The following is a 26,583-nucleotide window of genomic DNA, read 5'->3' on the forward strand; positions in this document are numbered from 1 at the left end:
AGTATGTAAAGAAGGAGAGATTGCTCCCCTAAGTACCACTTTAATTAATAAACTAATCCAATAAGTGATTACCTATCGCGCACACTCTTACTGAGCTAAACGCTACGCGCAACTGGATTGCCAAGGCCAACTTCGATGCTAGTTTAGTAAATAACCGTGGGTGACACCATTTATTGGGAGGGAAGAGTGTTTGTAGTATGTTGTACAAATTGAATGAGAAGCATTTTGAAGATAAGCAGAGCATTGCGTATCGTTGAGCGAAGGCAAAATCTACTCAACGAGTTTGCTGATGCTCATATATAAGTGCAGACTCAAATCAAGGGCAGAAAATTGCAGTTTATCCCACTTGAAATTGGTTAAGAAAAACCGAAGTATTGCTAAATGCAATTTGCAGTCAAATTAGAAGTCAGCAGCAGTCCGCGAGGCAAAATGAATAACAAGAAGATAAAAGTTGTCTGAAAGAAATTGAAGACAGCGAAGGATTAATGCAAACTTGTTGGTGGGGCAGATTTTTAACATATTTTTGCGCCTTTGCTTTGCCGGCATTTCTTTCTGTATATAGTAAATGCAAAATGGCATTAAATTGATTCAATTACAATAAAGTGAAATTTTATTTTGTTTTGAAAAACAGTGAAGAAGTTGAAAATTAAATAGAGTAAGGATTCTTTTAAATTGAGTGTTAGCTTATTCAGTAAAATCTCATATAATAATGAAACTTTCGAGCAATAATTTTTAATAAAAGTTTGGTAATTCGCAACAGAATCAGCTGAATCCAGGAAACCGTTACTGTCATTTAATTTGTTTCAAAAAAATTAATAAAAAATTATAATTTTTTCATCGTTATTACTTCATTCAAAACAGTTAGAATTTCCCTTTATTTCTTGCAGTCACAAAAAAAAGCTTTAAATTTGACTTTTATTTCCTTGCTAAAAAAAATTAAAATATGACTAATTTTTTCGGTCAAAAAACCAAATTAAAATATGCCTTTCTTTTTTTCTATCAAAAATAAAAGTTAGAATGAGACTTAAATTTGTAAGTAAAAAAATTAAAATGTGACTATTACTTTTCCAGTAAAAAAAGGAAAACAAAAAACCTGTTTTTAACCTGTCTCTTACAAATGTTTTCTGTCAAATATAAGAAATAAAATTTGCCTGGGAAAATAAAATATAAAGTTTAAAATTTAACTATTATGTGTGTGATTGTAAAAATATCTATAAAAAAATAACGTTAAAATAACGTCTTTGAACGAAATTAGAAAAATTTAAATCATATAAGATTAATATTTCTTGAGCAACAAACTTCACATTCCAATATATATAAAGGGTTTTTCAATTGGCGCGGGTCAAGTTTGGCGCCCTATGGCAGCCATTTTGTTTTGGTGACGTCTGTCAAATCTTTTGTTTATTATTCAGTTGTTTATGCCAAATCATCATGGCAAGTTAGACGATTGAACAACACGTTCAAATGATAAAACTTTATTATCAAAATGAGGGTTTATTAACGCACACGTTGCGCGCTTGCGCTCATTTTTCGGTAGACGTGGTGGCCCTTCAAAGTCAACTCTTCAACGTTTGGGGGCCAAATTTGAGACGACGGGCTCAGTAAACAATCAGCCAACACCCGTACGTTCAAGGAACGCAAGATCAGCCGCGAACACTGCCGCGGTCCGTGAAAGTGTACAGCAGAACCCGAGGCAGTATATTCCTCGCCGTGCACAAGATCTTGGCCTTTCGCAGACTTCAACTTGGCGAATTTTGCGTCGGGACTTGGGCCTACACCCGTACAAGATCCAACTGACCCAGGAGCTCAAAGTTGATGACCATAGACAACGCCATTTGTTCGCTGACTGGGCTTCGAATCGTTTGGAAGAGAACCCCAGTTTTGGGCGAAAAATGATCTTTAGTGGCGAGGCGCATTTTTGGATGAATGGCTGTGTTAACAAACAAAATTGCCGTATATGGGACGACACCAATCCACACGAGGTTCACCAGGTGATAATGCATCCTCAAAAAGTTACCGTTTGGTGTGGATTTTGGGCCGGCGGCGTCATTGGTCCGTACTTTTTTGAAAACGACGTTGGTGAGGCGGTCACCGTCAATAGCGAGCGCTACACAACGATGATAACCAATTTCTTATGGCCCATATTGAACCATATGGACCTAGACGACATGTGGTTCCAGCAGGATGACGCTACGTGCCACACAGCAAACGCCACGATTGACATTCTGCACATCTACCCGCCCGTATTGAAAAACCCTTTACATTCTGTCCAAAAAATATCGGGAATTGTTCAAGCGTTATATATACATAAATACATATTAAAAAGATAATTTTTTCCATTGATATTTTGAATTGGAATTTAGAATAAATAACTATTATTTTCGATCCTTAAGTGAGACAAAAGCAAATTTAAATGATTTTTTTGAGGTATCTTTGGAAATATTTCTCTATTTTCCGATGCCACCTAGAAGCCAAAAACCCAATTTTCCCAAAAATCGACTTATTTGTTATTGTAAGGTTATTAATTATCAATACATATAAATATAATTTGGTCAAAAGTTTTGATAGTTTAATTTACTTAATTCGGATCTTCTAAATTCAACGGCGTTTTCCGCTTTCCTAGATGGGCCCCAGTTTTCGCAATACGGTATTTGGCTTTTTCAATTATTGATTTTCAAAAATAACGCAGGTAAAAGCAATCATAGCCAAAATATCTCGCAAGCTGGAGCCAATCTGACAAAATGGGAGACTTTAATTTAGAAGGCCTCAACTAAGTAAGGCCACCTGACAAAACATTTTCCCAAATTCAGAACTTGCACAGTTTAATTATTTAATGAAGCAAAAGAAAATAAGGAGAAAAAAACTCTTTAGGATATTTGGTGAATTATGTAAAGAAGTGCCGGGAAAAATTTCAAAGCCATTGCCGCTGTAGTTATACCATAAATAAAGAATCGTTGCCTGGAGCCGTGGACGCACAAATAACCTTACTCGTAAATTTTACTCCGATTGACTTGAAATTTTGACAGAAAATTGTGTGGCAAACATTCTGAAGTGCACGGGCTCGAAACCAAGGGCATGTTACACCAAATGATAGCAACAGTTTTTTTCTAATAACGATCGTTTCTCGGCAGGCAATGGCAAGCCTCTCATTGTATTTGAGCCAAAAAAAAGCTGCTCATAAAAAACCATCTGCCATTCGAAGACGGCGTAAAGCTGAAAGTCTCTCCATTTGTGGAAAGACATCAGGACACACACCACAAATAGGAGAAGGACCTTAGACAATTAACCAACACAAGGTGTAATGACCAAATATTTTAACGTTTTTTTTTTTTTTTTTGAGATTCTGTGAATGCTTTTAAAAATATAGATCTATGAAAAAAAAAATATAAAAATAGAAATAAAAGAATAAAAGTTGCTTACTTATGTGGGTTTGTATTGTAAATACAAAAAAAACAAAAATTAAAATAAAAAAAAAAATAAAAAAATATAAAATATAAAATAACAATAAAATATAAAAATAAAAATAAAGATAAAATTTCTTACCTAAGGGGGCTTGCGGTGGTCAGTATTGCGGCCAAACTATTTGAAACTCAAAATTCAAACGAGTTTAGTTGAATCATAATGTAAGGAAGTTTTTATTCGAGTTTAAAAAAAAATAAGAAAATGACGGAAGTTCAAAACCATCAGCCGATTTTCTCTAAAACAAAAACGTTCAAATGCTCCTATTATAAGAGAAAAGGCACCAAAAGCTTTTTTTTTATTCCATGATTGTTTAAGTACATATTTATATACTTTTAGATGACATTTTTAACAAGAACTAAATTTCGGCCGCCGTAGCCGAATGGATTTGTGTGTGACTTCTATTCGGAATTCACAGAGAGAACATAGGTTCGAATCTCGGTGAAACACCAAAATGAAGAAAAAGTGTTTTCCAATAGCGGTCGCCCCTCGCAGGTAATGGCAAACCTCCGAGTGTATTTCTACCATGAAAAAGCTCCTCATAAAAAATATGTGCCGTTCGGGGTCGACCTGAAATTGTAGGTCCCTCCACTTTTCGAACAACATCAAGACGCACGTCAGAGATAGGAGGAGGAGCTCGGCTAAACACCCAGAAAGGGTGCACGCGCCAGTTATATATATATATATATAAAGTACCTCAAAATAGGCAGTCTCATATCGCCACTTTTATTCTTATTTAAAGCTACTTTTATGTATATATTTTTTAATTGGCTTGTAGTTTATTACATTGCTTGCTTCTTTAAATTTCAGTTAAAACATTTTTCTCTAAGTGCTCGCAATACCATTCTGTTTGTTTTCCAAACGATCCCTTTAATTAAAACCTTCCAGTAGAGCTGCCCCTTGATATGCCAGCTTCGAAATTTCTTAATTGTCGTCTTGCTGCTGCACTAAGTTAATTTACTCTTGTTCACTTTGACCTGCCTCTCTCTCTATTTTCCTCTCTATCTCTCTGTCACTATCTATCTATCTCTTTCTCTTGCTACTCCTAAGCTTTCTGTTACAATTAAATTGTGCATCGAAGCGTCAAAATGAGTTTCCATCAAAACTTTTATCAAACGAACTAACTAACTACAGGTATGTGCACAAGAGGACATTATTTTCGATTGCTTCCAATTTATGTGTTGAATATACCAGCCAATTTAGCTTTGACAGGAAGCTGAGTAAAAAGTATTTAGGTATGTTTAGTGTGTATTTATTCTTACACTTTCACTTGGCCAGAGGAGTGTTCCGAAATTAAGTTGGTAGTGAATTCCAATAACTATTGATTTTTTGAAGGGATGAGGAGAGCCTGTTTGACACAGTCAATTGTACTTATTCTTGTTATATGCGTCAAAGTACTTCTTTGTTATATGCGGATGTCTTTTGACCAAGAAAGCAGAGGAGAATTCAACACAACATACAAAATGTGCCAATTTTAGATTTCGTTTCAGATAATTATTTTATTATGAGTGCATCGGTTAATATGGCTAACTCATATAACAGGGATGGAAAGTACGAGAGCGCAGAAGAAAAACTAGAGCGTTCAATACTAGAACAAGAGTAAGACCAGAGAAGGGCATCAATAAAGCAAGGATAAGCAACTGGAGAAAAGTCTCAAACGCTCGAGATATATGAAGGTCCCACGTGCAGCAGGCCAAAGCTCACAAAGAGCTATAGTGCCAAAAGATGGTAATGATGATGAGAGAGCTTAGCACGGCGACCTGAAAGATGAATTGTTCCACCTTCACAGACTCTGAGCCCAACTTCCTCAATAAATATTGGCACAATGGCGACAGTGTTCACATCGCAACGAAACCCTTTCTATGCCCTTTTCGCTCAACCTATTAGCGTTGAATTAATGCTTACAACTAACAACCTGATATGTGGATTTAAGTCGCCTCTAGCCCTCACTGTGGCCATTTTAGATAATACAGAGTCCGGCACTCGAAGTGTTACCAATTAAAAAGGCCTTAAATTTAGTTTGGAAAATTACTTTTATTCAACGTAAAGTAAAAAATATGTGCAAATAATCCAAATTAAGAATAAATTTACTTTTGCTTGATATGACCACCTTCGCTCTGACTATGACCTTGAGACGGTCCAGAAACGGATCGCAGCTGCCCGAATGTCACTTGCAAGTATTTTGGTCTACTTTTGGAAACTCTTGAACACATTTTATGTTCTTGCCCTGCATTAGCTAGAACGCGAATAAAATGTTTAGGAGCTCTACAATATGAGAGGTTAGAATGTCTACCGGGGTTAGAGCTTACTTAAATTCGCAAAAGACGCTGGCTTATTACAAGAAGCCTACTACAAGGAAACGTAAGGGTTAATCTCCATCTGGTACTACTAAGGACTAATAGGTCTATGGCTTTCAGCCAGCCAGGTCAACCTAACCTAACCTTGGCCCACTCCTGGACAATGGCTTTTTTCAGCGCCTCGGGACTTGTGAACCCTTTAGTTCGTACCTTGCTCTCCAAAACAGGCCAAAGAGTATAATCCATCGGACTCGCGTTTGGTGAACTTGAGAGCCATTGTGTGGACGTTATGAAGTTCGGAACGTTACTTTTTAGCCATTCTGGGTTCACTCGAGCTTTGTGAGACACTGCCGAGTCCTGTTGAAACGTACATGGTCTGCCACCGAAATGTTTGTCTGCCCATGGTTTCAAAGCCACTTTCAGAATACTTTCCCGATTCGCATTGACCCTGACGCCAGGCTCGATGAAAACGATTGGAGGGTCCCGATCTGCGGTTCCAGTGGCTCAAACCATTATATGTAGCGGTTGCTGCCTCCTGGTCGCCAATCGATGACTCAAATTCTCGTATGTACGGTCGGTCAAATAAACCCTATCGTTTTAGAGGTTGGCGAATTGCTCAATTTGAAAAATTTTCTTGTCAGAACACACAATGTTCGGAAAATTACCGCTTTCGGCCAAGTGAAGCTACTCCTTCGCTTTCTCAAGTATGACTTGTTGCTGCTTTGGTGTGAGATCATGCGCCTTTTGGATATGTCAAGGCTTGACTTTGAGATCATTTTTCAGTATGCGGCGGATTCTACATTCGGATATTATATTTTCAGTTCTTTCGCCATTTGATTGGGACTTCGGCGGGGTTTCGCTCAAGCCGCTTCTTCACTTTTTGAAGCATTTTACGTGACGTTGCAGTGTTTTGATGACCACCTTCATGAAGTTTCGCGATGCTACCAGTATCATTGTAACGAGCAATGGTGCGATAAACAAAAACTTTATTTACTTTAAGGTGCTCGTGCTCACGAATAAGCGCTGGTTGTGATTTTCCAGCCAAATATAATTCAATCACACTATTACGTTTGAAATCCATTACTAATTTTCTTTTTTCGCGTTTACTCTCCGCAAAATGCTTCCACGCGCTTGTAAACAATACTTGAGACTGTCATTTAGCAAACTAACAGACAGCTGATGCCCGTGCATCAGATGCGCGAGCGATCTGAAGTTGGTTATACTTCGAGAGCCGGACCCTGTAGTTGAGTATAACTTCAAGGGTGCAAACTTTTGGTTCATTTATGTACCTATAATGTCTTTCCGCAAGTATTTGGGAAACTCTAAAAAATACTATTGTATACTGACACTATAAAATATGACATTGTACAACATTCCTTTGTTTTCTAGCACAAATGCCAGAATTAAAAATAAACATTTTTGTATTCATTTAGTTTCGCGTAAGCAGTATAATAATGTGGCTACCAAACTAAAAGGAAAGGCCGTGGCATATGCGAAAATGTATCATCTTTATTGTAAGGTTTTAAATTTTTAAAAAAGAAAATATCATAAATTTTCCTACAAAAATGTATTTTCCATTAATGTAACTTTAGCATTACGAATGCCACAACTAAATGTGTACAAAATGTATAACCTTAAGGCATCTATGTGGTTTGTTGAAATGAAAAATCGTAAAATTTTAACGACCACGAAGCCACATAATAAATACTTTCTTAAAAGTTGTGACTCGCATTCGTTCAGCAGCAGCAAGCAGGCATAGTCGTTAAATGTAATGAGTTGTTTGAAATTTTCTCTGAATTTATACTACACTCTGTGAGTTGTAATTAAGACAAATGGGTACTCCAGCCATGATAAACGCGAAAAATTCATAAGAAAGATATTAAAGTCCTGTTTGTCATGTGTTAGAAGCTATATTCGTCTTATTTTTACTCCACTATGCTAAAGAGAACTATTACTACATACATACATATACATACATACATACACCATACTCGAATACCATTGTTCTGTAGGCAATATTCGAATAACCGAATGCTATCGACTATTCGGTTAACCGCTCATTTTCGAGTATTTGGTTAAGCGTTGAGTTTTAGTTCTTCGACTACTATGAACTTTTGAACCTAGGCTCCGAAAATGTCATGAATTCCCTGAAGCCATCCGAAAACACAATTCATTGATAATGGCAGCATATTCTTTAAGCTTAAATGAGCTATGTATGCTTAAAAAAAGATTTGTTGGCGCTCATGGGGACAGACGCATGTTACTTCCTCATGCCACTTTAGCTCTTTCCTCCTTGGGCAGAAATTTTCTCCACTCCATTCTTCGGAAATTTATGCACTTAGGTAAATCGATTTTGTTATTACTAAAGATTTTGATGATAGCTCTAAGGAGCTCTTACACCTCACACTCGCGATATTTTTTAAGGATTCGCATCAGATGACTTTTAGTGGGGAGGTGGAGGCGGCACAACTTAACACCCCACAACATGTAGGGCACGTTATCTGCTTCTTTCCTTAGCACATTTCGAAAAAATCCCAGACCCAAATTACGGAGAAATGTGCTTTGTATGTATACATGTATGAATTGTATGCAAAGATTCTTCTTCTTCTTAATTAGCGTGATAACAACTTATGCGATTTTGGTCGAGCCAAGTCGGGCCAAATCCTTCTCCGTCTGATTTTTGCAATGCAGAGGAGACCTTCCTCTTCCTCTGCTACCACCAGCTGGTACCACATCGAATACTTTCAGAGCCGGACGGCATAACCCAACTGCACTATATCTATGCCATTGTACAGCTCATACAGCTATGAAACAATGAGCCTACGATACTCGCCGTCGCCAATGTGCAAAGGTTCAAAAACTTTTCGCAGAATCTGTATCTCAAACACGCGAAGGCACGCCACATTGGATGCTGTCGTCGCTCAAGCTTCTGCGCCATATCGGTCATGATGGGTGCCTTCTAAAGTGTGAGTTTTATTCGTCGAGAGAGGACTTTACTACTCATAGAGTTTCTAGACAGACATAGTTATCGGTCTTAATGCTGGTTCCTAAATACACGAAGTCTTTTACAACCTCGAAATTATAGCTCTCTACAGTGACTTGGGTGCCGATACGCGAGTGCGTCGATTGTTTGTTTGATGACAGGAGGTACTTCGTTTTTTCCTCGTTCACCACCAAACCCATTCGCTTTACCTCTTTATCCAATTTGGAAAAGGTAGAACTAACAGCGGGCTTGTTAAGGCCGATGATGCAAAGATTCATTTACTCAAATATCAATGAATCGGTTCGATTCGTAACATTTGAATTGTTTCAATAAATAAAAACAAAATCCTTGTTCGAATAGTCGTTATACTCGTAGCTTTTATAAACCGATTAATAACTATTTGAATAGTATTCATTCATCCGAATATTCAGTTAACCGAGTAACCGATTATTTGAGTACTTTTAATATCCCTAATTTATGTATAGATATGTATGGTACAAACAGAGGCGATCGGAATAATGGCATACAACAACAACCATACAACTCTAAGTTTCAAACTTTATACAAAACCAGCGAAAACCCGCTCGTTCCGCTGGTCGTCTTTAAAAAAATCTCGATTAATTAATTAAACGTGGTTTTCTCTGGAGAAAAAGTACTCACTTGTTGTTTGCTTGAAAATCAGATCAGAAAGAAAGTTTGAGCGCGTCGTTGTTCCGTTCTGCATTTGCATAGATGTGCTCCCCTTTACACATAAACAACAACATCAATCGTATTATACATACACTTCGTCGTGTACGAAAAAGCGGAGAAGGAGAAGAGAACTGTTCTATTCCCCTCCGCTTTAACCCAGCTATGTGTTCAGGTGCAAATGACTTTTTTGCGTGAAGTCTGATATAAAATAAGTTCTATTTACTCTTCTTAAATTTATATAAACTTGTCCAGGCGAAGTAAAAAAACTAACATATATTTGCTTCAACCGTATATTTGTGAGTACACAGGTAATACGTAAATATATGAATGATATAGGTAATATCTCATATTAGCATAACCTTTCTGCAAAAAATTAAGGAAACGATCACCAATCACGCCGGCAATGATACAATGAATTTTTCACTATAACTGACTTCAGATTAACGTTTATATAATAAGCGTATATGTAACATTTTAAAATTTTTTTAGAATTTTTTTTTTAATTTTTAATAATAAGTGGTATTCCTCTTTCTCTTCCTCCTCCTCTTCCTCTTCCTGTAGCTATTCCTTTTCCTCTTCCATCTCCAGCTCCATCTCCTTTCTTTAGCAGTACGGGCAGTAAAAATTACTTCACTTAAAAGCTTTCATCAACAGCTTCCATCTGATACCCATATTGTACAAACACATGCAAGGGTACCTTCGTCCACCTTTTCGACTATATCTCGAGACCCTGGTCACTCAGAGATCTAAAAAATACTCTGTATTGAAGCACTCATCAGTAGCTTTGATTTAATACCCACAATGTAAAAACACATCCTAGGGTTACCCGGGTCCTCGTTTGGGCCTTCGGCAGCGCCACCTGGTGGCGAGTGGAATCAATAAGCATATTATACTAACCTTCACCGTGGAAAAATATTTATATATACCAAATTTCATAATAATCGGCCCAGACACACACGACCAAAATGTATTCAATTCTAATGAATGCTATGTGCGGTACAAAAAATACGTGCGGCAAATAGCAAAAATACACTCACTTAACCGACGCACCGCACACACACGCGTTATCGGATTTCAACCAAACTTCACAGAAACCTTTGCCAAAGCAACACCAACAATGTGTGAAACTTTTATTGTGTTCCTTACACGCGTTGCTGAGATTACTCCGGACAAACGCACACTTCTTTTCGGCTTAATTTTTATATAAGTTAGCGCATTGCACACTTGCAAAGCTAAAACAGAGATTTGATGATTCCCTTGAATCACTCCCACGCTACTGGCTGTTCGTAATTAGATCGCACAGCTTACTCCTACGCCTGCCCGTCTTTTGGATTTTGCAAATAAACAAATCTTACAGCGGTCAAGCTGATCATCAATTTACGTACGTGACTTTTGGCAGCTTGAGGAATGCAGCTGAGAATGCATTCGTACCAACATACAAACAAAGCTGCCGGCGCAACTACACCAACACAAACTCAATAGCTACACCGCAAGTAGGGATTTAGGGTAGATTGTAAGAATATAGTTTTTAGTTGAGATTGGAGTTTAATAAAGAACGGTCGAAAGTTGAGATTGGAGTTTAATAAAGAACGGCAAAAATCAGAAAAGTGGCGCCCAACTAGCAGGACAACTGAACCCAACTAGCAGAATAACTGAACCCAACTAGCAGAATAACTGAACCCAACTAGCAGAACAACCGAGCCCAACTAGCAGGACAACTGAACCCAACTGGCAGAATAACCGAGCCCAACTAGCAGGACAACTGAACCCAACTGGCAGAACAACTGAATCTAACAACGAAGGATACAATCAACTATTTGTGGAAACGAAGGAAACCTGCACGGCAGAAATGATTGCAATACGTGAAATAATAATACTGTAAGTAATTGTTCGGTTTTGATCCAGTGCAATTAAAGAAAAGTTATATAAAGTTTTTGTAAAGCGAAATACCTTCGGCTCTTTCTTACCTTTTTTTTAAAAAAAAAAAAAAGCAAAACAAAATTAACATGAGTGTAACTAGGGAACAGGTAATAGAAATTTTAAGACAACAAAATGAGCAAAATAAAAAAGAATTAAAAGCCCAGTTGGATGAAGTGATGCAAACTCTTCGGCGCTTAGAGCCGCCATCCGCGGAGAGTTACATTCCCGTGGAAATAAATCCAACTGTGGTCGGGGGCAACACAAATATGGATTTAATAAAATCTATACAAGAATTTAAGGGGGATACTGCTTCTTATCCGGCCTGGCGTTCCGCAGCAGAATTCGCCATTGGCTACTACAAAGAGGGTTCAGAGCAATATTATGTTGCCATGGGGATATTTAGAAACAAGATAGTAGGCCCCGCAAATGCAACGCTCGCTTCCTTCTCAACTGTTTTAAATTTTAAAGCTATAATAGCTAGATTGGACAAAGCATACGCGGACAAAAGACCGCTACATGTTTTGGAAACAGAGCTCAGCGTTCTGAGGCAGGGCAGTTTGTCAATCTGCCAATATTATGATACGGTAGACAAGCAATTAACACTCATAACAAATAAAAATATAATGACTCATTCAAACAATACGCAGCTTGCCGCCGCGCTCAATGATAGAGCTAGAGAAAACGCATTAAGAGTTTTTATTTCTGGCCTAAAGCGGCCGTTATGCGACATTCTATTTTCTGCCAATCCTAAAGATTTGCCTTCTGCACTGGCTACTGCCCAGGAGTTAGCGAACAACCGCATGCGTTATGATTTCGCCAGAACATTTGCGGTTAACAACGTAGCAACTACCACTAGCCCAAAATACCACAATAACTATCCTGGCAATCCCCAAATGCTCAAGGACACCCCTACTCCAATGGATGTAGACCGCGGATCCTCCGCATTCCGACGTACAAAACAGTCCAACCAGAGTTATAGAAAGGGAAATGCCGTGGGAGGGCACCCCGAAAGGGATGCTAATCAATACGTGAATAAACGGGAGCACAGAAGGGGAGATTCAGTAAATTCACGGAAGCCGAAAGTGCAACGGACCAACCATTTGGAGACAACCCCAGAGGTGGATCCACAAAAGAAAATTACTGTGGACCGTGACAGTGATTCGGATGTCGAGATCGCTTCCAATTTCGCGATGGAAGACGAGGTTAATTTTTTAGTATAAGGTCGCTCCTACCTTACATTACCAAGAAGGCGTCGGAGGGGCAGGAGCTTAGGTTACTGATTGATACAGGAACTTCAAAAAACTAATATATATCAAAAATTTGAGCTTCCTAAAGGGAATTATCCCTGTGGAGAGACAGTTTACGGTCAAAACTATAAACGGATGTAATCTCATAGAAAAAAAATGTAAGGTTTTCGTTTTGGGGAAAGTCTCAACTTTCTTCATTCTTCCTAATATAAAGGGCTTCGATGGTATAGTGGGATACGATTTCCTTAAGGAGATAGAATCTAAAATTGATACGACATCCGGATACTTATATTACGAGGGTGGTAAGGAAAAATTAAATAACGTCAAATGTGAGCAAGTTAACTCCATATATTTGGACAAGGACTCGGTCCCAGCTCTTGTGAAAAACGAGTTTGACTCTATGATTAAAAAGAATTTTAAGGCCTTTGCCGAACCTAACCGCGCTTTGCCATTTAATACTAAGGTCAAAGCTAAAATTCGTACCACTTCCTCGGAACCAATTTACACCCGATCTTATCCATACCCGGTTTCGGCGGCAGGATTCATTAATAAGGAAATAGAAATACTGTTGAAAGAAGGAATTATCCGAAAATCTAATTCGGCGTATAACTCTCCGGTCCATGTAGTGAATAAAAAAGGCCTGGATGAATATGGTAAACAAAAGCTCCGCATGGTAATCGACTTTCGAAAATTAAACGAAAAAACGATTGCGGATAAATATCCTATACCAGATATTTCTACCATATTGGCAAACCTGGGCAGTTCCAGATTTTTTACTACTTTAGATCTAAAGTCTGGATTCCACCAGATAATCCTTGAGGAGAAGGACCGCGAAAAAACAGCCTTCAGCATTAACAATGGCAAATACGAATTTAATAGATTGCCATTCGGGTTAAAAAATGCGCCCAGTATCTTTCAACGGGCTATTGATGACGTCTTGAGAGACGACATTGGCCAAAGTTGCCAAGTTTATATGGATGATATAATCATCTTTTCAAGGGACGAAAAGTCTCATATTCAACATGTCGATAAGGTACTGGGGAAGTTGGAAAGGGCCGGTATGCGAGTTTCAGCAGAAAAGACTAAATTCTTTAAAGATAAGGTTGAGTTTCTTGGCTTTATTGTCTCTCGAAGGGGGATAAAAACATGTCCAAATAAGGTCAAGGACATAATCGACTATAGGAAGCCGGAAACACTTCGAGCATTACGCTCTTTCTTGGGTCTGTCAGGTTATTATAGAAGGTTTATAAGGGATTATGCATCTATCGTCAAACCATTAACAAAGTATCTTCGGGGGGAGAATGGCCATGTGTCATCCCACAAGTCCAAACACACTAAAATAGTCCTTGATGACGAGGCCATTCAAGCATTTAAAAGGGTAAAAAGCATTTTGGCATCGGAAGATGTTTTGCTGTTTTATCCGGATTATGACAAAACATTCGAACTAACAACAGACGCTTCCTCTAGCGCTTTAGGCGCGGTCCTCTCCCAGAATGGTCGGCCCATTACAATGATTTCAAGAACATTATCAAAAACAGAGGAGAATTATGCAACCAACGAGCGTGAGCTCTTGGCTATAGTGTGGGCCCTTAAAAACCTTCGACATTACTTATACGGTATTAAAGACATCGTAATATTCACAGACCACCAGCCTTTAACTTTCGCTATTTCGAACAAAAATCCTAATACAAAAATGAAGCGATGGCGTGCGTTCATAGAAGAATTTTCGCCTAAATTTGTTTATAAACCCGGCAGAGACAACGTCGTAGCAGACGCTCTGTCCCGTCAGTTTTTGAATAATATGACTGATACAGATGCTACAGCACATAGCGAGTCATCGCTCTCAAACACAATTAAAACTATCCAGTATCCAGTAAACCAATTCAAAAGACAATTCATTTTGACGAAGGGGGATCATTATCACCAAAGTACAAAAATAATTTTTCAGAAAAAAATTCGTTATACTATAAATTACGACACAATAGTAAATTTGTTGCATAATCTTAAGAAACTCGTAAACCCTAGCGTTACAAACGCTCTTTGTTGCGATCTTCCGACACTATCAGAGATCCAGGGACCTCTTGTCGAAGCATTCCCGGGGGTTAAATTTATTCATACAGAAAAATTTGTAATCGATCTAACGAATCCGAACGATCAACAGGAAGCAATAGCAACGGAGCATGCCCGTGCCCATCGATCTCTGTCCGAGAATTTTAAGCAAATTCTATCAGAATACTACTTTCCCGACATGAGGAAAATGCTCAGGTCAGCTGTATCAAATTGCAAGATCTGTCTGGAAAATAAATACCAAAGAAAACCACCAAATCCGGAAATTGGGAAAACTCCAATCCCAGAGCACCCAGGAGAAATTCTCCACTTAGACATTTTAATTACTGGAAAGCAGCTATTCTTAACTGCTGTTGATAGGTTTTCAAAGTTTGCAATTGTTAAACCTGTTATTTCAAGATGTACCATTGATATAAAAGAAGCTTTATTAGAGGTATTAGGTATGTTCCAAAACACTAAAACAATTGTCACAGATAACGAAAGAGCGTTTACTTCAAATTTAATTAGAAACATGCTACGCGATCATTTCTCCATAGAACAGTTTTTCGTACCCACCTTACATAGCGAAAGCAACGGACATTTCGAAAAGTTTCATTCAACCCTTTTGGAAATAGCCAGATGCGTGAAGGCACAGCAGCAGATAAGCGAGGTTAAAGATCTGATTTTGCTTGCTGCTTGCAAGTACAACAGAACAATTCACTCGGTTGTAGATTCGAAACCAATCGAAATTTTGCAGAACTGCCCAGCGGAGAAATTTGGGGAAATTAGAGATAAATTAATAAGAGCCCAGAATTTAGTATTGAATAGATTGAATGAGAAAAGAATAACCAAAACATATCAGCCTGGTGAAAGGGTGTTTCTTCGACGAAATAAGCGATTGGGAAATAAATTTGAGAAGGTGTTCGTGGAAAAAATAGTAGAAAGAGATTTAGGTACAACAGTACAGATAGAAGGCAGGAAAATTCATAAAAGTAATTTACGATAAAATCAATTTCAGATTGCCGCTTGCCCTAGTCTTCGTCACTAGAGCCAATTTAATTGACTACACCTCCTCACAAGTTATCACCATCCCTCGGGGAAATGTGGCTATTTATAATGAATTCATTTACCTCGTGCACGCCACCAACCTAACAGATTATCGCCAGATAGCTTACGAAAGCCGATGGTTCACATCAAAATCAAAAAATCAGGTAGTGAACGAAAATATTTTGAAACAGCAAGGTGAGGAAATACTACACATAATTCGCACTTTGGAAATACCTAAGAGAATTGCAAGGTCAATAGATTTTCTGGGGTCCGCCCTGAAATTTATAGCCGGTACCCCGGACCACGAAGATTTTGAACTGCTCTTGACAAAGGAAAGCATACTAATAGAAAACAACAATAGGCAGATTAGAATTAACTCCGATTTACAAAATAGAATTAACGAAATTACCAACCTAATCAATACACTTCGCGGAAATCAAACGGATTGGATATTAAAAGACGAGGAAACATTGCTCTGTGAAAATTTGGTAAGAAGAAATAACCATATAATCAGCCAACTAAACAGACTAGCACTCTCCATTGTGTTGGCAAAAAGTAATATCATAAATCCACTTATTTTGGATGACGAAGAGATGGATCAAGCGTTCAATTCCGAACAATTACCCTTTAGTTTAAGTAATTTACTTTTAGTATCTAAGGTAAAAATTTTGCAAAGTTCTGATGTTATTTACTATATTCTTAAGGTTCCTAAGGTTACAAATTTCTGTCAATTCCTAAAAATCTATCCTGTAGTCCATAATAATAGTATCGTAAAGCTAGAGACCACGCTTGCGGCAAAATGTAGCGATACGTTTCAACCACTCGAGAACTGCAATGACACTCTGGTAGCTAAAGTGTGCAAACCGGCTCACTCAGATTGCTTGGGTCAGATGCTAAATAATAACACAGCTAATTGTTCATCAGAATCGGCATATCACATACCATCAGTTCAAAAAATAGAAGAGGGCATCATTATTCTTAACAACGTGCAACCAACGACAATATTTGATCAACGAAAATTGGAAATAAGGGGAACGTATCTGCTTCTTTTTCGTGACTCTATCACCATAAATGATACAACTTACGTGGTAAAAAGAGAACCGACTTATATCCAACCACATCCTCCAAAAACCGTATCCATTAATTACTTGGAACACCATACGAGTTTGTCCCTACCATATTTGCACCAAATTTATATCGACAACATCTCTCGCATTCACGAATTGAAGGAGGGTATATCTGTTCATCGTAATTTGTTCTGGACGATTTTTTCTTTTCCTCCATTATTATTGATCGCAATAGCAATTTTTTTCATCCACCGCAGAAACAAATTAGCAAGTAATAAAGTAAAAACTCAGAGGGCAGTAGAGGAAATTTTGGCACGAGTCGAGGACGGCTCGTCTTAAGAGGGGGAGAAGTTAGCGCATTGCACACTTGCAAAGCTAAAACAGAGATTTGATGATTCCCTTGAATCACTCCCACGCTACTGGCTGTTCGTAATTAGATCGCACAGCTTACTCCTACGCCTGCCCGTCTTTTGGATTTTGCAAATAAACAAATCTTACAGCGGTCAAGCTGATCATCAATTTACGTACGTGACTTTTGGCAGCTTGAGGAATGCAGCTGAGAATGCATTCGTACCAACATACAAACAAAGCTGCCGGCGCAACTACACCAACACAAACTCAATAGCTACACCGCAAGTAGGGATTTAGGGTAGATTGTAAGAATATAGTTTTTAGTTGAGATTGGAGTTTAATAAAGAACGGTCGAAAGTTGAGATTGGAGTTTAATAAAGAACGGTCGAAAGTTGAGATTGGAGTTTAATAAAGAACGGCAAAAATCAGAAAAGTTATACAGTAGATTCTGTTTTTATGCGGTAGATACGTTCCGCAAGAAACAGCATAAAAAAAGCTACCAGTTCTATAGTAAAACTATAGATCCGTTTCAAAAGTGCTAAAAACCGCATAAATCTGAAATAATGTAATAAAATCGCATAAAAAAGGGCACTAGTCCCATATTATTCCTATAGATACGTTCCAAAGACCGCATGAATCTGAAATAATTAAATGAAATCGCACAAATAAAATATTGTATTTTTGAAAATTATATCTTTATTTAAGAAACGTCAGAATAGAAAAATAAATTTACGTCAGAAATAGAATCAGACAATACCCACATGTTGCGCATTCGTTTAGGATTTGGCGTAAAATCACTTTCGTCACTTGAGGAAATGTACATCTCTGATCTAGATGGTTGTTATGCAGACGGTTCCATACTTGTAGGGTTAGCATTTCTGATGTAATCTGTGATGAGTTTTTGCTTAGCTGGTTTAGAATCTTGTTTATATGTACAATTCCCGATAGGTCGACATGCATTTTTTAATTAAAAAAAAAACCGCACTATTTCAAAACCGCATAAAAAAAGCCGCATAAAAACAGAACCTACTGTATATAGATTTCAATAAATTAAACAAATTTTCATCGAAATATCAATTTTTAGAATTTCAGAATTTTTTTTTATTTTGAGAAGGTGTTTTTGTTTTTGACAGAATCTTTAGGGATTTGTGGCTATATAGAATCTTTAGGGATTTGTGGCTATACAACCCGTTTAATATTAACACATCGATATGTAAGTTTAAAATGGCTAAAACCTTGCATTGTGTTTTAGATTTTTTGTTTTTTTTTTTTTGCATTTTCTTCCTTATACATAATGAACGTTCGAATTTTTTATATGCAAGAAAATGCGCAACACCATCAACAAAAAAAATTATCAAAACTCATTGCAAATATTGAGCCACTTTAAACTTGCGCAATATTACAAAAAATTGAATGAGCTACAAAATTACACACCCCGAATTTCTGTAGAGATTCTGTCGAAACTAGCTAAAACTTGGAAATATGTCGCTCCAATATTATTGTGAGCGTTTCTGTGCATATCAGGTGTATACCTATGAAAGCGGAATTCGCGCATAAATGATATTAACTATGATACAAATGTACGAGTTTGCGAACTGTTGGACTTCTGTCTACAACATCCAATCACAACATTACAGATTTTATGCTTAGTTTTTGTAATTTTTAAATCTGATCTATGGTTTTAAAACTACTCAAGATCAACGCTGACATAGGCAACCCAAATCACTTGAATGATTTTTCCCTTTTTCCAAATTTTCAGAATATATTAGAAAAAAAAGATGAAACACAAATTGATTTTCCTCTTAATAAGGCAACATCACACCAAGTAAAATGTGCCTTTCAGATATTTTATCTGACGCATAAGTTTTAACCCTTTGCGGCTGATGCCGCCACAGTGGTGACATTCGCAAGTAGTCATAAAAGCCGGTTACGCCAGTCATTAGATTTCAAGGATCAGTAGAATTGAGATCAGCAGAAAGCTATACTTGTAAATACAATAAATCAGTTTCAACAAATTCTGTGTTTTCTAATTTCCATACATTTGCTTTAAATCACTAAGACTTTTTGCAACTAGCTGGTACTACTATCAGATAAATCTGCCTATCGCAAAGGATTAAAGGACTCTAGACTAACGCTGGCAAAGGCAACGCAAGGGATTTGAGTGAGCTCTCGCTGTTTCGAAAATTCTCAGAATACACAAAAAAAAAGAAGAAACGCAAATTGGTTTTCCTCTTAATACGGCATCATTATCAATCAATCTGATATTATGGCATATCTTTTATAAGAACACTACGAAATTTAATCACATTTTATTAAATAAATTTCTAAATAAAATTGTTCCACTTTTTGGCATAAAAATATGCTCCCTTTTTCGTTTAAAAAGTTCGGATTTCATAATGTCAGGCGTATAGACATACATACATACACAACTTTAATTGTTAAATTAATTTGACATTCTCTCCCTTCATTATTTATTTGCAGTTTCTTTGAAAAGGATGATGTCCTAATCGCACTATTAGACGCTGGCGTTAATAGGGTAAGGCAAAAGTCATCTATATAGTAAATTACTACGTTAGTGTGATTATGGTTTAATATAAACTTCTAACAAACTGCTTTTCGTTTACATTTTCGCTTTCAATTTATGTTACTATCCGCCATTTGGAAATTTCCACAATTCGCTGAACCTGCAACCATGGTATTCATTTCACATGAATGCACACTTACGCAAATACCTACACGCAAATACAATCGTTTGGCATGCGGATGCGGTTGTGAACACACAGTGCGTTCCCGAGACCACAAATCTTTCAATGTGCAGCATTGAGCTAAAACAAATCCTGCATTCAATCGTACGACCACACAATGTCATGTCAACCCAGCAAGTAAGTAGGAATGAAGGTCAAGGAAATTTAAATACCATAAAAGGTTAAAATTGTGTGCGTTTGAACTTTAACGTTGTTGATAAATATTTCAAAACTGAAAGGAATATGAAAAACTAATTTCATTCATATCTCTTCATATCAACAGGCCCTCTACACTGCGCTGCATCGGCTGAAGGAAGTTATCCTCATCACAGACAACCACCTACGCATACAGTATGCCAATCGGGCGGCCGAACGTTTGCTGAATATGCGACTGGTAAAACAAAACTCCTTTAATTTTCCTTTTTTTACTGCTTAATTTAATGCTAACTACAAGTATATACGAGGGTTGCCTTCTAACAGGGTCGTCTTTGCAATATTACGTGTGACGAGCTGTAATTAAATATTTTTGCCGAAATGTTTTAGCATAAACTGGCATATAGGGTTTTCTCTTACGAGCTTTATTTGCTCTTTTTTCAGAGACCTGAAAAATGTATCTCGCTCACAACAGTGAATTAACTCGTAACAATTTTCATGCGATGATTTATTACGATTTTCGACTTAGGTTATCGATACAGAAGAGCATTGATCAATTTACTTACTTACTAACACTATGAAACGCTGGTGCAACAAGTTCCAACGTGACCGTCGATCTTTGCAGGATGAATTTTGTGAAGACCATCCAACAGTTGTTGTGCCAGAAACAATCAATGCTGTGCGTCAAATGATAACGCAAGATCATCATCATGTGACAAATCGCGAGACAGAGGCATTCTTGAGACCAGCACACATTTAATTTTCCATGAACATTGGGTCGTTAAAAAGGTTTGTGCTCGTTCGATACTGTATAGTTTGGCAATTGCGCAAAAACGGTCGATTGGTGTAAAAAAATATTGAAGAAACTTAGCCGCAGTGGCTTAAAATACGGCTATGTCTTCGTAACAGGTGATGAATCTCGCATATAAGCCGGAAAAAAGCAGCAATCGTCATTATGGGCGTTCCAATACGAGCTTAATCAAACAAAAGTCCTTCACGGAAGAGGACCTCAAAGCAAATGGTCTTTTGTATTTTCGGAAAATCTAGTAATGTCGTAACTGTACCACTTAGAAAATTGAAACTTAAAACAGTCAATTCTGAGTGGTACACAACCATCTGTTTGCCAGAAGTTTTAAAACCAGAATTAAGAAAAGCCACCCGGCGAAAGCGAATCCTCCTTCACAAAGACAGTGTGAGCTCTCACGTATCGGCACACACAAAAGAGTTTTTGAGCATTCAAAAGATCGAATTAATGATTTATCTGAATTATAGCGCTGATTCCGCACCTAATGACTTATTTTTGTTCCCGAGCAACAAAAATGCAATGCGAGTTCAAGGTTTTTCAGTGCCTGCAAAAACTGTTGAACCCTTTAAACAGCTCGTTTTGGAGGTATCCACTTCTGAGTGGCAAAAGTACTTTGAGAATTAGTTCAAGCGAACGCAAAAGTGTATTGACTAACAAGGAGAATATTTTGAAAACCAATAAAGTCTCTTTCATTCTTAATTTACTATGTTTTCAATATCGGGTGCCATAAAAGGCCATTCTCGTATTAGATCAAATGAAAAGTTTTGTGGAATTTTTCATTTAATTTTTCAACTATGAAATTAACGTAGTTAGAATTATCTGGTTTAGATTGAATGTATATTTTAATTTAGTCTATACATTTTATCAATCTCGAGGGCATTTCGCGATTGATAAAGTTATCGTGCTTATAGATAGCAACTTAACCAGCTCATTTATACAAGCCCCCCCAAGTGTCCAGTTTTTTACCATTAAGAAAATTTTACAAATTGCCCAAAGTGTGATATTCGTTCAGTATGCGCTTGAGTCTTCCACCCAAGCTCTCGGAGGTTCTGAAATGTCATTAAAGAATGTCAACAAAATTTCAGCTTAAATGCTTCATTTATTAAGAAATAAAAAGTATTAATTCAAAGTAAGAAAGGCATTAAAAAAATAACAAAAAATGCTATTCAAATTAAAAGTTTGTTTCTAGTAGATGATTTCTTGCAATATCACCAAACACACAACAGCAAAACCTTCTAGGTGGTGAACTCGGGCCGGTAATGATCTTTACAATAGTTGATGTTCTCGAAGCCGGCCAATTTTTCATCGCCAGATTTTCCCCCTTTCAAAAATAATTCAACTTTCTGTTCTGTATTTTCACTTTTATCGATCGAATTTTCTCTTTTTTCTAACTTTGCTTTGGAACGCTGTGCCGCATAACTAAAAAATGGCTTATTGGTGTAGGCTTAAGTATAATAAGAAATAAAATTAAAAGCATTTAAAAATGTTGATAATTGTTCGGTGTTGAAAATTATATTGTATTACGAGTATACAGTTCTTTGAAGTAAAATAAGTTCTTTTAAGCATTTTTCTTTTTTTATATAAAATGTTTTTTTAAATAAAATATGGTAGCTAAGTTGGTAGGTAGAAGTAGCAGTCGTTCTCTCAACCAACGCACTTAGACCCTTACCGATCCATTGAGATACCAGAGTTTATCTGCTACTCCTGTTTAAACCATTTTGTTTTAAGTGCAAGCCCATTGATCTGGCTGACATTTATACATATGCCTATGTCTATTTAAGAAAGATGCGCCAAAGTATCTAAACCCACCATGCCACGTGGGAGAGTAAAAGAGAAGATGTCTGGTAGGCTCTTCCTCCACCTCATTCTTGCAGCTTCTGCAATAGTCGATATGAGGTACGTCCAACCTTTGTCGACCTAGGAGACAGTTTTCTGTCATCAGTGTAAGTAACACAGAGACGATTTTCTTTGACCGTTTAAGTTGCGCCTTTGAGCGCGTGACGTCCTATTTTGGTCAAATTGGTTTTGTATGATTACCTGTCCAAGCTGGTAGGATAAAAAAGGGTGGTTTAGTTTCAAGGGCTGGTGTTGACTTTGAATAAAATACAATTTTTTTAGGAAATTATTGTCATTTCTCTTTACTATGATAATATTGGTATGGCTCAACTACGTATGGAACAAAATATTGGCCAAATGGCCGCAGCTTCCTCGGCGGCACACCTCCAAAAACCACCAAATGCAAATAGTTCCTTATCTAAAGGGTGGTCAAGTTTTCCGGGCCGGTGTTGATTTTGAATGAAACACAATTTTTATAAGAAATTATTGTCATTTCTTTTTATTATGATAATATTGGTGTAGCTCAATTAGGCATGGAACAAACTATTGGCCAAATGGCCACCGCGGCCTCGGCGGCACACCTTCATCCGATGGTCCAAATTTTCGATGACGCTGAGGCTCTATGCCGTTAATGTGTCGAATTATCTCATCCTTTAACTCTTTATTTGTTGCTGGCTTATCGACGTACACCTTTTCTTTCAAATAACCCCAAAGAAAGAAGTCCAACGGTGTCGTTGACGTTTAGGTGTGGTTCACATTCAACATCGGCCCTTGAAATTTAACAACCCTTTATATATATTACTTTGTAAAATCAATTTTTATTTAATTATTGGTAAAAAATTTATTTGTGAAAAAACTTTTTTTTTTAATTTTTTTTGTTAAAATTTTTTTTGTTTAAATTGTGGACAAAAACGTTTTTGTTCATTTTTTAAAATTACTTCATCTCAAATAATTTTGTTATTTTTTATGCTATTTTAGACTATGCTCAGTAATCCGTGCAAGTCTCATAATCAAGTTTCCACAATTTTTCGAGTTATTTTCAAACACATTTTCGAAAATAACCAAATCAATTTTTGTCGCGCAAATTTTGGATAAAAATATATATTATTTATTATTTTATTTTTTGTGCTAAATTTGTTTGAAAAGTAAATTTTATCCTAAAACGTTAAAAAAGAAATTTATAAAAAACTTAAAAAAAATTAAAATATTTCCGTTCAGAAACTGTATACCACATTTTTCTGCATTGAATAAACGATTTTATTAAAATTAATATATTAATTATTAAATTCTGAATTTTTAGAAGAATTAACGGCAATGCCCCAAATACTTGGTATCAGTTGGCATGGAATCGCTCTACTTTAAATCTCCAAAAAGCACCCGTTATATATATATAGGGATATATATAATTGGCGCTACACCCTTTTCGGGTGTTTGTCCGAGCTCTCCTCCTATTTGTGGCGTGTGCCTTAATGTTGTTCCACAAATGGAGGGACCTACAGTTTCAAGCCGACTCCGAACGGCAGATATTTTTATGAGGATCTTTTTCATGGCAGAAATACACTGGGAGGTTTGCCATTGCCTGCCGAGGGGCGACCGCTATTAGAAAAATGTTTTTCTTAATTTTGGTGTTTCACCGAGATTCGAACCTACATTCGCTCTGTGAATTCCGAATGGTGGTCACGCACCAACCCATTCGGCTACGGCGTTCGCCGTTACAATGTATAAATCTGAGATATGGCTCACTAAAGATGGTCACTAGTCAGAGTTTTTACCTTTTACTTGCCCAATAGATACTTAAAAGTAGTATCTATAGAGAGTGGATAATCGCTCTTCAATTTTCATACTAACCTTAATTTTATGTGATTTGTATGCTTGTGGCAGCACGAATCCCAGTAACATATAAATGTAATTATAATTACTTTCTTTTTATTTAGGACGAAATAATTAGCAAGCCATTGACGGATATTTTCATTACCGATGTCTCATCATTTATGATGCAAAGCCGCAAGAATAAAGAATTCGATGAGATATTGACTGTGCGGCGCAAGGGACAGGAGGATGTTTCAATGCATATACGTGTCATACAAGTGGCATGCATAGGCAGGTGAGTGAAATGTTATACGTGCGTATACACTTACGAGGGTAGTATTATCTTACTCTACTCCTGTAAATATTTGGGTTAAGGCTAAATGGAAAAAAAAATATAAAAACATAATATGGTTCAACACATTGTGAAGCCAGTAAAAAAAGAGAATAACAACTTTCTCTTATTTCCACAGAACACCCACACACTTTGTCTTTAATCTCGATGTACCTGGATCACATGGTGATTTTGTCGCCACACTACCACAAGCCAGAGAAGCACCACGCGGTTCACAGCACTCCATACGCCGTGGCAGTGTCGATGTGCGTTCTGTGGCATCCGATGGCTTACGGCGTACCAGTCTGGCCAAGTTGACATCACTACCGCTGGAGGCGCCCATTACAAAAGTAGGATTTATTACTAACAACCAAACAAACGCACTAACAAATATCAATTGTAAAATGCGCAGAAAAGCAAATAAGAGTAGTATAGTATACTAACCCCAGTAGTCGATTTGTTGTGCTGTCATATTGAGTTCCCAAACGCTCACCCACCAATGTGCAAATTAAGTGTGTATATGTGTGCGTGTGCGTGAAAAACAAAATCCATGCTTTTTTGTCTTGCAAGTGTTTTATGAAATTTGCACTCTAACAATTTATGTGGAAATAATGAAATTGGCCTTAATACTGAAGCTGTTCTAAGAACACAACAAGAAAAAAATACTAAAAATTTTACTAATTGGCTTTAAATTACATGCATATACGCACACAACCGGACACAAGTAAACGCACAGCCATATGCTGTATAACTACAATGGCCCTCTAATAGGAAGAATGCGAATTATACACTGAAAAAATGTGGCCGACAAAATTTTAATTATACATAAATCGCCAAATGCTTTGGAACGCGAGATATTAGTATAGAAAGTCCTTAACTAGGAAACTAAGAAGAGCCGCCTAGAAATAAATATGAGGTTTGTTCTTAGTTCGAATTTTTTTTTTTATCGGCCTTCGAAGTTTGCAGTCAAATGCCGATTTTCAGTATATTGTTTCATAAGTACCACAAAAATTTTCGTCATCAATTTTTTCAAAAATTGTAATTGTTGCACAGGTCTCTAGCAATAATTTGGCTTTTACAGATTGAAAAAATATCAATTAGCCGACGAGTTATAGCCAAAAAACCGTATAAACAATTTTGCTCCGATTTCGAACTTCGAAGGCCGATTAAAAAAAAATTCGAACTAACATAAAAAAACGGCGCGATACGGGTCTTCTAATTTCGCCTCTATTTTCACCCGCCACTCTCAGAATGGACCTAATTTTTGCTAACCTGAATTTGTTCCACAGTGTATTTATTAGGTTAAGGAATAAGTTCGTAGCGTTTTTACCGAAGGCTTTTACTCGTATTTAAACGAAAAACAATAATTATATCAATAAGTTAATCAATTATACATTCGCCGTTGCTGTTTAAAACCTCTTCCCTCGACCAATTTGTTGATGCCGTTTCGCCAAAAATCGTCATCGGACCACTTGTTATCAAAGGTAACGCCTTTCATACGATTTGACAGAGAGCGGAAAGGATGGTAATCGGTCGGTGCAGGGTCCGAAGAATACGACGGATGCTGAGAGACCTCCCACTAGAATTCTTTGAGTACGGCTTTGACGACTTATGCAACATGCGGTCTGGCGTTGTCGTGAATGTGTATGGTTTGACCATGTCGATCAGGTCTTTTCAGTCAAATAGCCGCATTCACGAGGTGTAACTGGGCAATGTAGAGCTCCTTGTTGATCGGGACATTCTTTTGAGCATTTGCCAATGCTCTATACCATCCCAGTCCCACCAAACACATATCATG

At 37.2% G+C, this 26,583-nt stretch overlaps 1 protein-coding gene across 14 annotated transcripts in view; it reads left to right on the plus strand.

Moving 5' to 3' along the window:
* The window catches only part of LOC128867594 (high affinity cAMP-specific and IBMX-insensitive 3',5'-cyclic phosphodiesterase 8), a 422,601-nt gene that overhangs the window by 385,703 nt on the left and 10,315 nt on the right, over positions 1 to 26,583 (plus strand). For all 14 annotated transcript variants that reach the window (XM_054108968.1, XM_054108970.1, XM_054108973.1 and 11 more), the window contains 5 exons: positions 19,589 to 19,643; positions 19,891 to 19,989; positions 20,135 to 20,245; positions 24,580 to 24,749; positions 24,925 to 25,135. In XM_054108968.1, coding sequence (XP_053964943.1) covers positions 19,589 to 19,643; positions 19,891 to 19,989; positions 20,135 to 20,245; positions 24,580 to 24,749; positions 24,925 to 25,135 — 646 coding nt within the window. The remainder of the gene's footprint in view (positions 1 to 19,588; positions 19,644 to 19,890; positions 19,990 to 20,134; positions 20,246 to 24,579; positions 24,750 to 24,924; positions 25,136 to 26,583) is intronic.

This window comes from Anastrepha ludens, chromosome 6, assembly GCF_028408465.1.
Source record: "Anastrepha ludens isolate Willacy chromosome 6, idAnaLude1.1, whole genome shotgun sequence".
Lineage (NCBI taxonomy): Eukaryota > Metazoa > Arthropoda > Insecta > Diptera > Tephritidae > Anastrepha > Anastrepha ludens.